This window comes from Anolis carolinensis, chromosome 3 (genome assembly GCF_035594765.1).
Source record: "Anolis carolinensis isolate JA03-04 chromosome 3, rAnoCar3.1.pri, whole genome shotgun sequence".
In the NCBI taxonomy this organism is placed as follows: domain Eukaryota; kingdom Metazoa; phylum Chordata; class Lepidosauria; order Squamata; family Dactyloidae; genus Anolis; species Anolis carolinensis.
Window position 1 is genome coordinate 9,163,899 of NC_085843.1, and position 13,088 is coordinate 9,176,986.

The 13,088-nt window shown below is 41.0% G+C and overlaps 1 protein-coding gene across 4 annotated transcripts in view; it reads left to right on the forward strand.

Moving 5' to 3' along the window:
• relt (RELT TNF receptor) overlaps positions 1 to 13,088 on the forward strand; it is a 90,623-nt gene that overhangs the window by 53,036 nt on the left and 24,499 nt on the right. For all 4 annotated transcript variants that reach the window (XM_062974489.1, XM_062974491.1, XM_062974488.1 and 1 more), the window contains 2 exons: positions 7,280 to 7,393; positions 10,303 to 10,481. In XM_062974489.1, the coding sequence (XP_062830559.1) occupies positions 7,280 to 7,393; positions 10,303 to 10,481 (293 nt within the window). The remainder of the gene's footprint in view (positions 1 to 7,279; positions 7,394 to 10,302; positions 10,482 to 13,088) is intronic.

Here is a 13,088-nt window from a genome sequence, read left to right on the forward strand (position 1 = left end):
ATAAAACAAAAACTGGAATTCCCCTGTCTTCTGAGTGTTTTCAGACAGGAAACAATCAGGGCCAGCTAACACTTTCCAACAAAGGATTCCTCCAGGCAGGAAGCAGCCAGGCTTTGAAGCTGTAATGTCAGTAAATGCTAAACAAGGTGGCCAATTGCAACATTCACACTTACCCCAAACAGACAAGAGTTCTTTCTCCCACCCTGGACGTTATTCCACAGATATATAAACCTCCCTTGTCTAGTTTCCAAACAGACCTCACAACATCTGAGGATGCCTGACATAGATGTGGGCAAAATTTCAGGAGAGAATGCTTCTGGAACATGGCCATACAGCCTGGAAAAATCAGAGCAACCCAAAAACTACTACTACTACTACTACTTCTTCTTCTTCTTCTTCTTCTTCTTATTATTATTATTATTATTATTATTGCTGCCTCTCCTTAGGGCTGAACTAAAATCAGATAATATTTTAACCAATTAAAAACATACAAAAGAGTAAGAAAAACATCAAAATATGAAACAGAATAAGATAAGTTAGCAGGACGACAATGATACTTTCATCTTGTGTCTTTAAGGTGGGAAGTCAGTCTTAACTTTAGGCCAATTGCGAATCCTTTCTATCTGTATATTGCCATTGTTCCAAAATTAGGTGTCTTGTGTGGCTGAAACTGCTCAATTCTTTTAAGTTGGATCATGAAGGGTCTGTGTGCCAAGTTTGGTCCAGATCCATCAAGCCACGGAGGAACCTTTGTAATAACAACAAACAAGCAAACAAACATACATACCTGTATTTTTCTATATATACTAGCTTGGGAACCTGGCGTTGCCTGGATTTTTGACAAAGCCATATTATTTTGCATTTTATGCATTAAGAAAATGCATAAGGTTGTGGGTGAACTACAACTCACATTAGCCCCCTCAAACTCCATCAGTACTTAAATTTGATCATGTTGAGCATGTGTGGCAAGTCTGTTCCATCAGTTGGGTTTAGTGTGCTCAGGATAAACTACAATTCCCACTATGGTGGGTCAGTCCCTTCAAACCCCTCCAGTATGTTCAGTTGGTCATGGGGGTTCTGTGTGCCAGGTTTGGTCCAAGTCTATTGTCGGTGGGGATCACAATGTCTCTGGATTTAGGAGAACCACAACTCCCAAAAATCAAGGTCAGTTTCCCCAAAACTGCTCCAGTTGATCATGGGAGTTCTGTGTTCCAAGTTTGTCCATTGTCCATTGTCAGTTGAGGTCACAGTTTATCTGGATGTAGGTTGTTACGGATCTTGCCTACCTTACAGCGTTGGTGAGTGTCCCACCTTGCAGGGCTTGCTTGCAAAACCTCAGCAGAGCAAGGGCGAGGAGTGATCAGGAAGCCATTATAGTGAGTGCCGTCTGATTGGCTGATGCAAATGAGTAGGTTGCTTAGTAACTGGAGATCCACGGAGCTAAAGTGACAGTTAGAGCTAGGCAGCCAAAGAATTCTTTTTCACTTTAGGGTTGAAGTTTGAAACGTGAAGATAGAGTAGTTTTGGGAACTGTGTTTTGAAAAGGAAGCCTCTTTGAGGAATATAGTTAAATGCCTTCAAGAAAGGAAGGGCTGAGAACTATTTTGTGACTATTTTTTGGTGTTAAATCCCAGGAGAAGTGAATTTAAAAGTTTAAATTGTCCTTGGTGAAGGAACACATTTACACAGAATCCAGGTTATAAAACCTTCCTTTATAAGAGAAAAGCCTAACTTGTTATTGAAAACCACTACGCATCTTTACTATTACTGAAAACGCTTCTTTACTGCTCAAATATGAAAAAACAACAACTTCTGGTTGTCGTCACATGAAGTGTCTCGTGTGACTCTCTCAATGTCCTAATTACAGAGGAGGTTCCTGAATATAACATTGGTGGCAGCCTTAGTAGAAGTAGTGTGTTCAAATGCACCATATTGTTGGTGGCAGCTGAAACAAAAGCCTTTGCAATTTTTGGCAATTTGAAAAATCCTCTAAATTATATATTTTTAAAAGCCAATCCTCTATATAGGTGAAATACTACTCCCTAAAATTAAGGTGACTTCCCTTCAAACCGCTCCAGTATGTTCAAGTTGATCATGGGAGTTCAGTGTGCCAAGTTTGATCCAGGTTCATCATTGGGTGGGGGTCACAGTTATTGAAGATATAGATAGATATGGCTATAGACCAGGCATGGGCAAACTTGGGCCCTCCAGATGTTCCGGTAGGCTGTTAGGAATTGTAGGAGTTGAAGTCTAAAACACCTGGAGGGCCCAAGTTTGCTCATTCCTGGTCTAGATAGATCAAGGGAAGTCCTAGTCCCCTTCTCTTCTGCTTTGGTCAGACCTCTTTACCTGGAATAACGCTGTATCCAGTTGTGGGCAAAGCCATTCAAGAGGAATACGGACAAGATGGAAAAGGGTCCAGAGAAGGGCCACCAAAAGGATCAAAGGTTTGCAAACCAAGCCTTCTGAGAAGTGGCTTAGTTAGCTTTTCTTGGAGAAAAGAAGGCTGAGGATTTTTAAACAAAGGCTGGGTGGCCATTTGTCAGGAGGGCTTTGGTTGTGTTTTCCTGCCTGTCAGATGGTTGGACTAGATGGCCTTGGGGGTCTCTTCCATCTCTATGATTCCTTTGCAATTTCCTTGTTGAAGGACTGCAATTCTACTGTACATCCGTCCATCCATGTTAACAATTTTGGATTATTTAGGATTATTACCCCAGATAAGGAATGCTCATCCTATATTTATTTAGTTATTTACAGCATTTATATTCTGCCCTTCTCACCTTGAAGGGGACTTAGGGTGGATCAAAGAACATACATGTGCAGCAAACCTTCAGTGCCGTTTACACACTCACAAGACTGTGTGTGTGTGTGTATGTGTGTGTGTGTATAGGCTTTTCCCATCTTCAGCATCTTGGAGGCTTGTGTTCGGATCCAGCAGCGTTGGGGTGCTGTCGCTCCATCTTCCTGCCGAAGAGCTTTATTCGTAAACTTCTTTCTTGATCGAATTGCCAGCATTTTTCTGGCATTTCCTTATGGGTGCTTTAATACCTCCCCACTTTTAAGCAGTACCTATTTATCTAATCTCATTTTGCTTTCGAACTACTAGGTAGACAGAAGCTGGGTTAAAGGCCAGGAGCTCACCCTGACCCGAGCTTCAAACTGTCAACCTTTTGATTGACAAGATTTACTGCAGCTGGTGGTTTAATCTGCTGTTCTGAAGCCCGGACCATTATTATTGTCTCCGCTCTTTAAAATCCCTCTATGTCCCAACTCTATAAACTGTGGCTCTGCATCACTGCTCGGTCATTAACACAGACGCATTGCAAGCATCCATTCCCCCAAACAATCATGCAAATCATACATTGGGTTCTTTGCCGGCATCTCCTTTCTGCCTGCAGAAGTGTTTAAATCTTCCTCAGGGCTCCCTCTGTTATCTCCTTGTTCGGAAACGTTTCTTGGCAAACGGTTTGGAAATTACAGGCGGGGATGGTAACCTTAAACGAACCCAAGAGAGAAGGATTACTTTTTTCCCCCAGTGTGGCAATATGAACATCATTGCACTTAAATATCACTTCGGACCGGCGGAGCTAAAATCTTCTCTCGTTCCTTCTCCCCCCAAAATAAATAAAATAAAACACGTGGCAAATGAAATCCCAGCCAACGAAGGGGAAGAAATCTTAGGGGAAAGCCAAGAGAGCCGTAATGGTAGGACTTGCTGTGGTCTAAAAATAACAGTTTTGATCGCCAAAGATATGGTCATCGCACAAAGCTGTTGCTTTGTAATATTCAACTGGGTTTGAGACAGGATTGTTGTATGTTTTCCGGGCTGTATGGCCTTGTTCCAGAAGTATTCTCTCCTGACGTTTCGCCCACATCTATGACAGGCATCCTCAGAGGTTGTGAGGTATGGAGAAACTAAGCAAGGAAGGTTTATATATATCTGTGGAAAGTCCAGGGTGAGAGAAGAACTCTTTATCAGTTGGAGGCCAGTGTGAATGTTTGAGACAGTGTGGGTTTGAGACAGTTCTTCCCATTTCTTGGCAATTGAATAAGACTTCTGGAACACAGCTGAGCCTTCGTGCTGAGCCAAAACCAAAGGGCTGCATGTGGAGCTCCAATTTAGAGGACCCACCTCTCATTTAATGGCCATGGCTCATTGCTATACAATCCTGGGAATTGTAGTTTATGTAAGGCATTAGCACTCTTTGGCAGAGAATGCTTGAAGTCTTATCAAACTACAGCTACATGACTCTATAGCATTGAACCAAAGCAATTAAAGTTGATTCATTGTGCAGCATAGATGCACCCCAAGGCTTTCCTTTCAATTGCTGGAAGCTTTAGTATCCTAACGCTTTTGTTTTTAAAGAAGGAGTCCTAAGCAGGCAGCAATTGTGTTGTGGGCAATAGGAGAAATAATACCAAAAGAAATCCTTTAAAAAGGAAATGGTTTATTTTAAGGAAAACCAGCTGGAACTGACTCTAGTGTAGATTACTCCAAAAGTTACTAGAGGGAGGACAAAGAGCTGTTCTCCTCTATTTATACATTTTCAAAATACAGACATACAAAGAACATACTTTGGGCCAGGCTGTGGTGCAACTGGTTAGTAGCCAGCTGCAATAAATCACTACTGACCGAGAGGTCATGAGTTCGAAGCCCAATCGTGTTGAGTGCCCGACCATTAAATAGCCTAGTTAAATAGCCCAGCCCATTGTTTACCTAAGCAACCTGAAAGACAGTTGCATCTGTCAAGTAGGAAAATTTAGGGACGGCTTATGCAGGGAGGCTAATTTAACTAATTTATGTCACCATAAAAATGCTGGAAGATGAGAAAGTACTCCATCAAGGACTTGGTGTCACAGTGGATGATGAAGCGGCAGCTCCCCCTGTGGCCAGAATTGAGCATACCCTCATGAAGCCGGAAGCTGGAAAATGTTAAATAGCTTCTGTGTCTTTGTGTGTGTTGCACTGAATGTTTGCTATGTATATGTACATTGTGATCCACCCTGAGTCCCCTTCAGGGTGAGAAGGGCGGAATATAAATACTGTAAATAAATAATAATGTAAATAAATGCTTCTGCATACGTATCATCATCACTACGTCACTTTACACATCATAGAAAGCTCATTTTACCTTTTCTACATACATAGGGCATATAAGGGCATGTCTCAGCATTTTCCCTGTCCTGCCAGCTTTTGCATCCCTAAGAATCTAACACAGAGAGAGTCTGATTTTTCTATATTTCAGTGCTTCTAATGTGCATACAATATGTATGAATATCTATATTTTCCATCAATTGTAATGGCCATATTACAAAGAGGACACTTTTTGTCACTGTGCATGACATTCAGCAGTGCAGATGCATTCCTGGTCAGTTGTGGTTTAAAGTTGGCTTATTTCCACTAACTATGAGTAAGGTCAATCTCAGCTGGCCTGGCGTTTAAGTGACCGTGACAGGTGCCGCTTTATTTCAAGTCAATATTTCAGTGGTTTTTTTTTAATACAGCAGCAAAAGGATGCCAAACATTTTCTCCAGCCCTTTAATTCATCTCTGGTATTGACCCACCCTGTCTGTGGATATGAATATAACCCTATAACATATAATTCAGTCAGGCATGATGGTACAAGTTGGGAATCCCTTGTCCCAAAATGTTTGGGACCAGAAATGTTTTGGATTTTGGGATATGAATATATGTGTAAAAGTACATAATGGAATATCTTGGTGATGAACACAACATTCATTCATGTTTCATGTATACTCTATATCAGGCATGGGAAAACTTTAGCCTTCCAGGTATTTTGGACTTCAACTCCCACAGTTTCTAACAGCCAAAACTTATTAATTTATTTGCAGTATTTATATTGCAGTATTTATATTTATATTGTATTTATATTGTGAGTCCCCTCACCCCAAAGGGGACTCACGGCGGATCACAATGCACGTATACATGGCAAACATTCAGTGCCATTAGACATATGACATATAGACAGACACAGAGGCAATTTAATATTTTCCAGCTTCCGGCCTCATGAGGGTATGCTCGATTCCGGCCACCAGGGGAGCTGCCGCTTCATCGACCACTTGTGACACCAAGTCCTTGATGGAATACTTCCTCATTCCTTTCCACACACTGCTGGAAGTTTTTATGGTGTCGTAAATTAGTTAAATTAGCCTCCCCACATAAAGCGGTACCTAGATTTTCTACTTGACAGATGTCTTTCGAGCTGCTTAGGTCAACAGCAAGCTAGGCTATTAAATGGTCTGGAGCGCAGTACGACCGGGCTTCGATCTCATGACCTCTTGGCCAGTAGTGATTTATTGCATCTGGCAGTTAACCGGCTGCGCCACAGCCCGGTCCTGGTAGAAATTAAATGAACTGTAGAATTAATGCAGTTTGACGTGGCTTTAACTGCCATTGCTCAAAATGCTTTGGAGTCCTGGGATTTGTAGTTTGGTGAGGCACCATTGCTCTTAGGCAGGGAAAGCCAAGGGTCTTGTAAAACTACAAACCCCTTCTATTCCATAGATGTGAATAAAGGTCTCCAGAGTCTTTTAGCCTGTGACATGAATGATAAGGAAGCAAGTGATTTGGTTTCACCACTTTAAGGAGAAAACTCTGTTTTTAGGCCTCTGCGTCCCCCACAAAGGCATTTTTCCAGTGTGTATTTGTTAACTGAGTCACAGAATGGGATGTTTGGGTTTTATGGTCGGCTGAGCTGTAATTTGCAGCAAACATTTACAGTATTCTGGTTCCAAAGGCAAAGGCACAGTCTTAAAGGCAAAGGCACTAACATGGTACATGGTCAACTCCATCTAAGGCAGGCATGGGCCAACTTGGGCCCTCCAGGTGTTTTGGACTCCAACTCCCACCATTCCTAACAGCCTCAGGCCCCTTCCTTTCCCCCCTCAGCCGCGGCTGAGGGGGGAAAGGAAAGGGCCTGAGGCTGTTAGGAATGGTGGGAGTTGGAGTCCAAAACACCTGGAAGGCCCAAGTTGGCCCATGCCTGATCTAAAGCAAGGGCAAGCGATCTGTAGATAAAGCAGGACTGCAGTTGCCATCATCCTGCAATTGTGCATTTACTTGCTGGATCTGCATTCCAAAAAAATATGAAAATCCAGGCATATTGCCACCCATGACTCATTGGATCCAACCTCCACTCCAAGTTCCAACAGATTGTCGTGGAGATCCAAATGGATTGCAATGTTCCTTCTTTTTTCAAACAGCATAAAAGCAACAAAAAAGGTCAAATTTTGAAATCCTATTTTTTCCTTGTCTCAGGCCTTTTGCTGGAATGGGACTTGGGCACAAGGCTGCGGAGCAGAAGAGTACCAAAACGTCAAAGGCCACTGCGTCCCTTGCGAAGGATGTCCGCCGGGAGAGGAGCCAGATAGAGTAAGCAAACTGACCTGTAACAATTCTAGATGTTGTTGTTGTTGTTAGTAGTAGTCTGCTTTATCTCTCCAAGAGACCCACCTTGTGGGTTATGCATATAAGTGATGGATCAACTCTGTGCTCTTGGAGGCACCAACACTGCTGCCAATCTGTCTCCAAGGCAAATCAGGATTGATTACATTATATAACACAATTTTTGTTCCTGAGTTATTAATGTCATTTCCTAATTGGCTCTATCATAAATACATAGGCAAAGTATATTAAACTGCACAAACTTTGTTCTTGCGGGAGGGACATCCTGCTATAACACATTTGGCTCTAGTTTTTCAATGAATATCTCATCATTGAGTCTCAACTAATCCAACCTAGTTTGTGGCAGCCACAAAAACAAAGTTTCTTCAGTATACCGTATATACTCGAGTATAAGCCAACCCGAATATAAGCCGAGGAACCTAATTTTACCACAAAAACTGGGAAAACTTATTGACTTGAGTATAAGACGAGGGTGGGAAATGCAGCAGCTACGGGTCAAATTAAAAAATAAAAATAGATATTAATAAAATGGCATTACAGTAGAGTCTCGCTTATCCAATGTAAACGGGCCAGCAGAATGTTGGATAAGCGAATATGTTGGATAATAAGGAGAGATTAAGGAAAAGCCTATTAAACATCAAATTAGGTTATGATTTTACAAATTAAGCACCAAAACATCATATTATACAACAAATTTTACAGAAAAATTGGTTCAATACACAGTAATGATGTTTAGTAATTACTGTATTTATTAATTTAGCACCAAAATATCACGATGTATTGAAAACATTGACTACAAAAATGTGTTGGATAATCCAGAACGTTGGATAAGCGAGTGTTGGATAAGTGAGACTCTGTTGTATTTGAGGCATCAGTAGGTTAAATGTTTTTGAATATTTATATAAAACTGTAATTTAAGATAATAATAAGACTTTAATAAGATAAGACTGTCCAACTCTGAATATCTATATACTCAAGTATAAGCCGACCTGAATAGAAGCCGGCCAGGACCCTCACTTGAGTATAAGCCGAAACTAGGCTTATACTCGAGTATATACAGTAATTACTACTCCCAAAGTAAGTACTGCACAATTAAACAGGAAATAATACTTTCAAACCAGGAACAGATTTTTTTTCCAAATCTTCTAAGGCACATCTATATTCTAGAATTAATGCAGTTTGACCCCTCTTTAGCTGCCACGACTCAATGCTATGGAATCCTGGGAGTTGTAGTTTGGTTGAGACACCAGCACTCATTGGTGGAAGACTTTGCAAAACGATAACTCCCATGATCCCATAACATTGAGCCATGACAGACCAAGTGGTGTCAAACTGCATCAATTCGGTAGTCTAGATAGCACCCCAGGTTGAGCTCTATAAATAGCTTACCCGTATATACCCGAATATAAGCCGAGGCACCTAATTTTACCACAAAAAACTGGGAAAACATTGACTCCAGTATAAGCCGAGGGTGGTAAATTTCAGAAATAAAAATAGATACCAATAAAATTACATTAATTGAGGCATCAGTAGGTTAAATGTTTTTGAATATTTATTTATTTATTTTTTTATTTCCAATATTTCTACCCCGCCCTTCTCCCCGAGGGGACTCAGGGCGGCTTACACAACTGGTAGGATCACTACCAGTACATCATAATACAATAAAATAAGAATAAAACAGTTAAAATAATTAAATAACATAATAAAATACAATATATAAGATTTAAAACAATGCAACACCAAATATATATACCAATCATCCATCAGATGATTTACATAAATATTTACATAAAGCTCAAATTTAAGATAAGACTGTCCAACTCTGATCAAATCATTATTCTCATCTTCTTCAATGTAAATGTGCTTATGTATCCTTTTAATAATAATAGAGTAAAATAATACATGTAATAATAATAATAATAATAATAATAAATACAGGAAAATAATACATGTAATAATATATAGAGTAAAATAATAAATGCAATAATAATAATAAGATCAGAGTGAAATAATAAATGTATTATTAATAATAAAAATAGAGTAAAATAAATGTAGTAATAGCAACAATAGAGAAAAATAATAAATGTAATAATACCAATAATAATAGAGAAAAATAATAAATGTACCATATATTCTCGAGTATAAGCTGACCCAAATATAAGCCAACCAGGACCCTCACCCAAGTATAAGCCAAGGGGGGCTTTTCCAGTCTTTAAAAAAGGGCTGAAAAACTAGGCTTATACTCGAGTATATACAGTAATTAAAGTTCAGACTAAAGTCCTATGTGGATTCACTCCACTGTTAATATGAAAAGCACCATGTATGTCAAGTATAAACCCCTTTCCTTATATAGCTAAGCTGTAGATATCGCAAAATTTGAAGCAAAGTAATGATAATAAAGAAGTCACTTTTCAAATAATCTTTCTTTCCACATTTCTTTGTTTCAAATCAAGTTTCTAGCCCTTATTGATGGGAAACTGCTTTAGACAATTTGTGAGCCATACTTTCAAGGAGTTTCCAGAGGCAGAATTGCGTTCTACCTGAATCAGATTTCCCAGGACCAAGTACACGGTTTCAGTGCCAAACATAGCTAATTCTCCCTGCTTTTCCTTTTAAAATTTTAAGAAAAGAATTATGCAAGCTATATGCAGTCTCCAATCCCAATATACACCCAAACTGGCATCTACATGTGTAAGTCTCTGTATTGAAAACTGCTTTCATTGTTTAATAGTGATGACAATAGAGCCAGAAGGTGTTCTAGTGGATCTCGATGTATTGCTGCATTTGCAACATGCCCATACCTGTAAACATTTCAAAAACATCCTCTGGCATGTGTGATCCATCCTGACTAACCTTCTCCTTGATTCTCCCCACAGAAATGTGGCTCTGGGGCCGGTCTGGGGATGGTCTGCAAGCCTTGCCCGGCGGGCTCCTTCTCTCCAGGCTTCGGGCTGGACTTCTGCTGGCCGCATTCCCACTGCGAGAGCAAGAAGAGGGTCCAGGTCAGCCCCGGAACGGCTGCGGTGGACACCTTGTGTGGGGACTGTATGCCAGGGTAACTAACACGGCTTATTGTTTCCTTTCTCCGTTCTCAACTGCACTAGGGTTAAGACGTCATTACTCTGCATGTCCACTAGACATGGAATCAAGTCTAGTAGCACCGGAAGTTAGGTTGTACTTGGCTATAGCAAAACGCCCAGATGTCTATTATATACAGCAAAAAAGGAAATATATATTATCTCTATATATAAAAGGGTAATGAAATTTCGGCCTAGGACAAACCAACAAAACTACACATCCCAGAAACACTAAACTTGGCAGCACAACCCCTCATCCATGCCTCTACGTTCATACAACAAAAAGAAAAGAAAAACAAAGTCCTAATTAGAGGGAGAGGAATAATTGTTTTTATCCAGTTGCTGCCAGTTAGAAGGCTAAGCTCCGCCCACTTGGTCTCCTAGCAACCCACTCAGCCCAGGGGACAGGCAGAGTTAGGCCTCACTTAGGCCTATTCCATACCCGCTAGAAAATACAGATAATCTGATTTTAACTGGATTATATGGCAGTGTAGACTCAAGGCCCTTCCACACAGCTATATAACCCATTTATAATCTTATATTATCTGCTTTGAACTGGATTATCTGGACTCCACACTGCCATATAATCCACAGTGTGCATTTTATACAGGCCCTCATACTTCGCCACAGCAACGCGTGGCCGGGCAAGGCTAGTATTATATAATATAATATAAGGTAAGTTATGTTATTAACACACACTTCTTATATACCGAAACTGGACATATACCCGGGAAACCAGTCATAATCGACCACACAATCTCCGGTACCCACCAGTGAATTCGTTTCACCATTAAGGAATGTAATCGACCATACAAGCCCTGGGACCTACCAGTGAACTTTTTCCACCATTGAGTAAATCCACTTTGTTTATTCTGCATTTTATTTTGCTTTGAATGATTTCACCTTGGACAACACTACAACAGATTTTGAGATTATTATCAAGACGACGATAGGACTGTATTGAAAACCAGAAACTATATTACCTAACCAGATTTAAGACTAGAGACTGAATTAGATTAAACCAGATTTAAACCTGAACATCCCTCCAGATGTTTTGGACTTCAACTCCCACAATTCCTAAGTTAGGAATTTTGCAATATCTATGTTAGGAATTACAGAAGCCCTTGGTGGCGCAGTGTGTTAAAGCACTGAGCTGCTGAACTTGCAGACTGAATGGTCCCAGGTTCGAATCCGGGGAGCGGAGTGAGCACCTGCTGTTAGCTCCAGCTTCTACCAACCTAGCAGTTTGAAAACATGCAAATGTGAGCGGGAAGGTAACAGCGCTCCATGCAGCCATGCCGGCCACATGGGAAGAAGGGGGAAGTGACCTTTAAAAGTTACATAGATCTAGGAAACAGAAATGAGAAATAAGAGAGTCATCCCCACACCACATAGTTCCTTCTGTCCCTAATTGCTCTATATGCAAGACTGGATGCTTCGTCACTTCCAGCAATGTGTGCCATTATTATCATTGTAGTAAGTTAAATCTGTAGGCAAGCATTTAGAAATGGGAGGAGGGACTTGTAAAGTCTCACCTTGCATTCAGCCCAGACCTGTAGTAAGAGCAGCTGCCACAGCCCCTTCTCATTGCCATTGCCCTGTTCCTCCTGCTATGTGAAATCTAGGAATGTGTTTGCTGAAGGTACGGAAAATGTATTGTATTTGTTCCTGCTTATTTATTTATTTATTTATTTGTTTGTTTACAGTATTTATATTCCGCCCTTCTCACCCCGAAGGGGACTCAGGGCGGATCACATTGTATACATATAAGGCAAACATTCAATGCCGTATACACATAGAACAAAGACAGAGACAGACGCAGAGGCAATTTAAACCTTCTCCTGAGGGAATGTTTGATTCCGGCCACAGGGGGAGCAGCTGCTTCATCATCCACTGCGACGGCACTTCCTCATTCCAACGGAGGCTGGGTGATTTTTATGGAGTCGTAAATTAGTTAAATTAGCCTCCCCACTTTATAAGTGGTACCTTAATTTCCTACTTGATAGATGCAACTATCTTTCGGGTTGCTAGGTCAGCAATGAGCAGGGGCTATTTTTTTTTAATTGTTGGGTGCTCACCCACCACAGGCTAGCCTCGAACTCATGATCTCTTGGTCAGAGTGATTTATTGCAGCTGGCTGCTCACCAGCCTGCGCCACAGCCCAGCTGTGCATCCATGTATCCTTGACCAAAAAGCAATAGGGTTAGGATTTGTAATAGTATGAATGCAAACAGCCATTCATACTATGAATGACCCTAGCTAAAGGGTCAGAATGCTGGAGTTGTTGTCCGACAACTGGTTTTGAACCCATCCAAAGTGATGGCAACGAATCGGTTCAGTGACAAGTTATAAAAAACAAAGGCTCTGTGAATTGCGTAACTTCCGCACACCCGGAACAGCCGGAATCTCAACTTCTGGAGAGGAAACTGGTGGGGAAAGAAAAGGTGGGAAGGGTTGCAATGAGTCACAATGAACTTTTGGCCGAACTCCACCAAACTTTTGCGCTCCAGAAAGAGGAAGAGAGAGACTGTGCCAGCCCTTAGTCCCATTGGGCTCCGTTGCTGAGTCAAGAGCCAGTCAGCCTG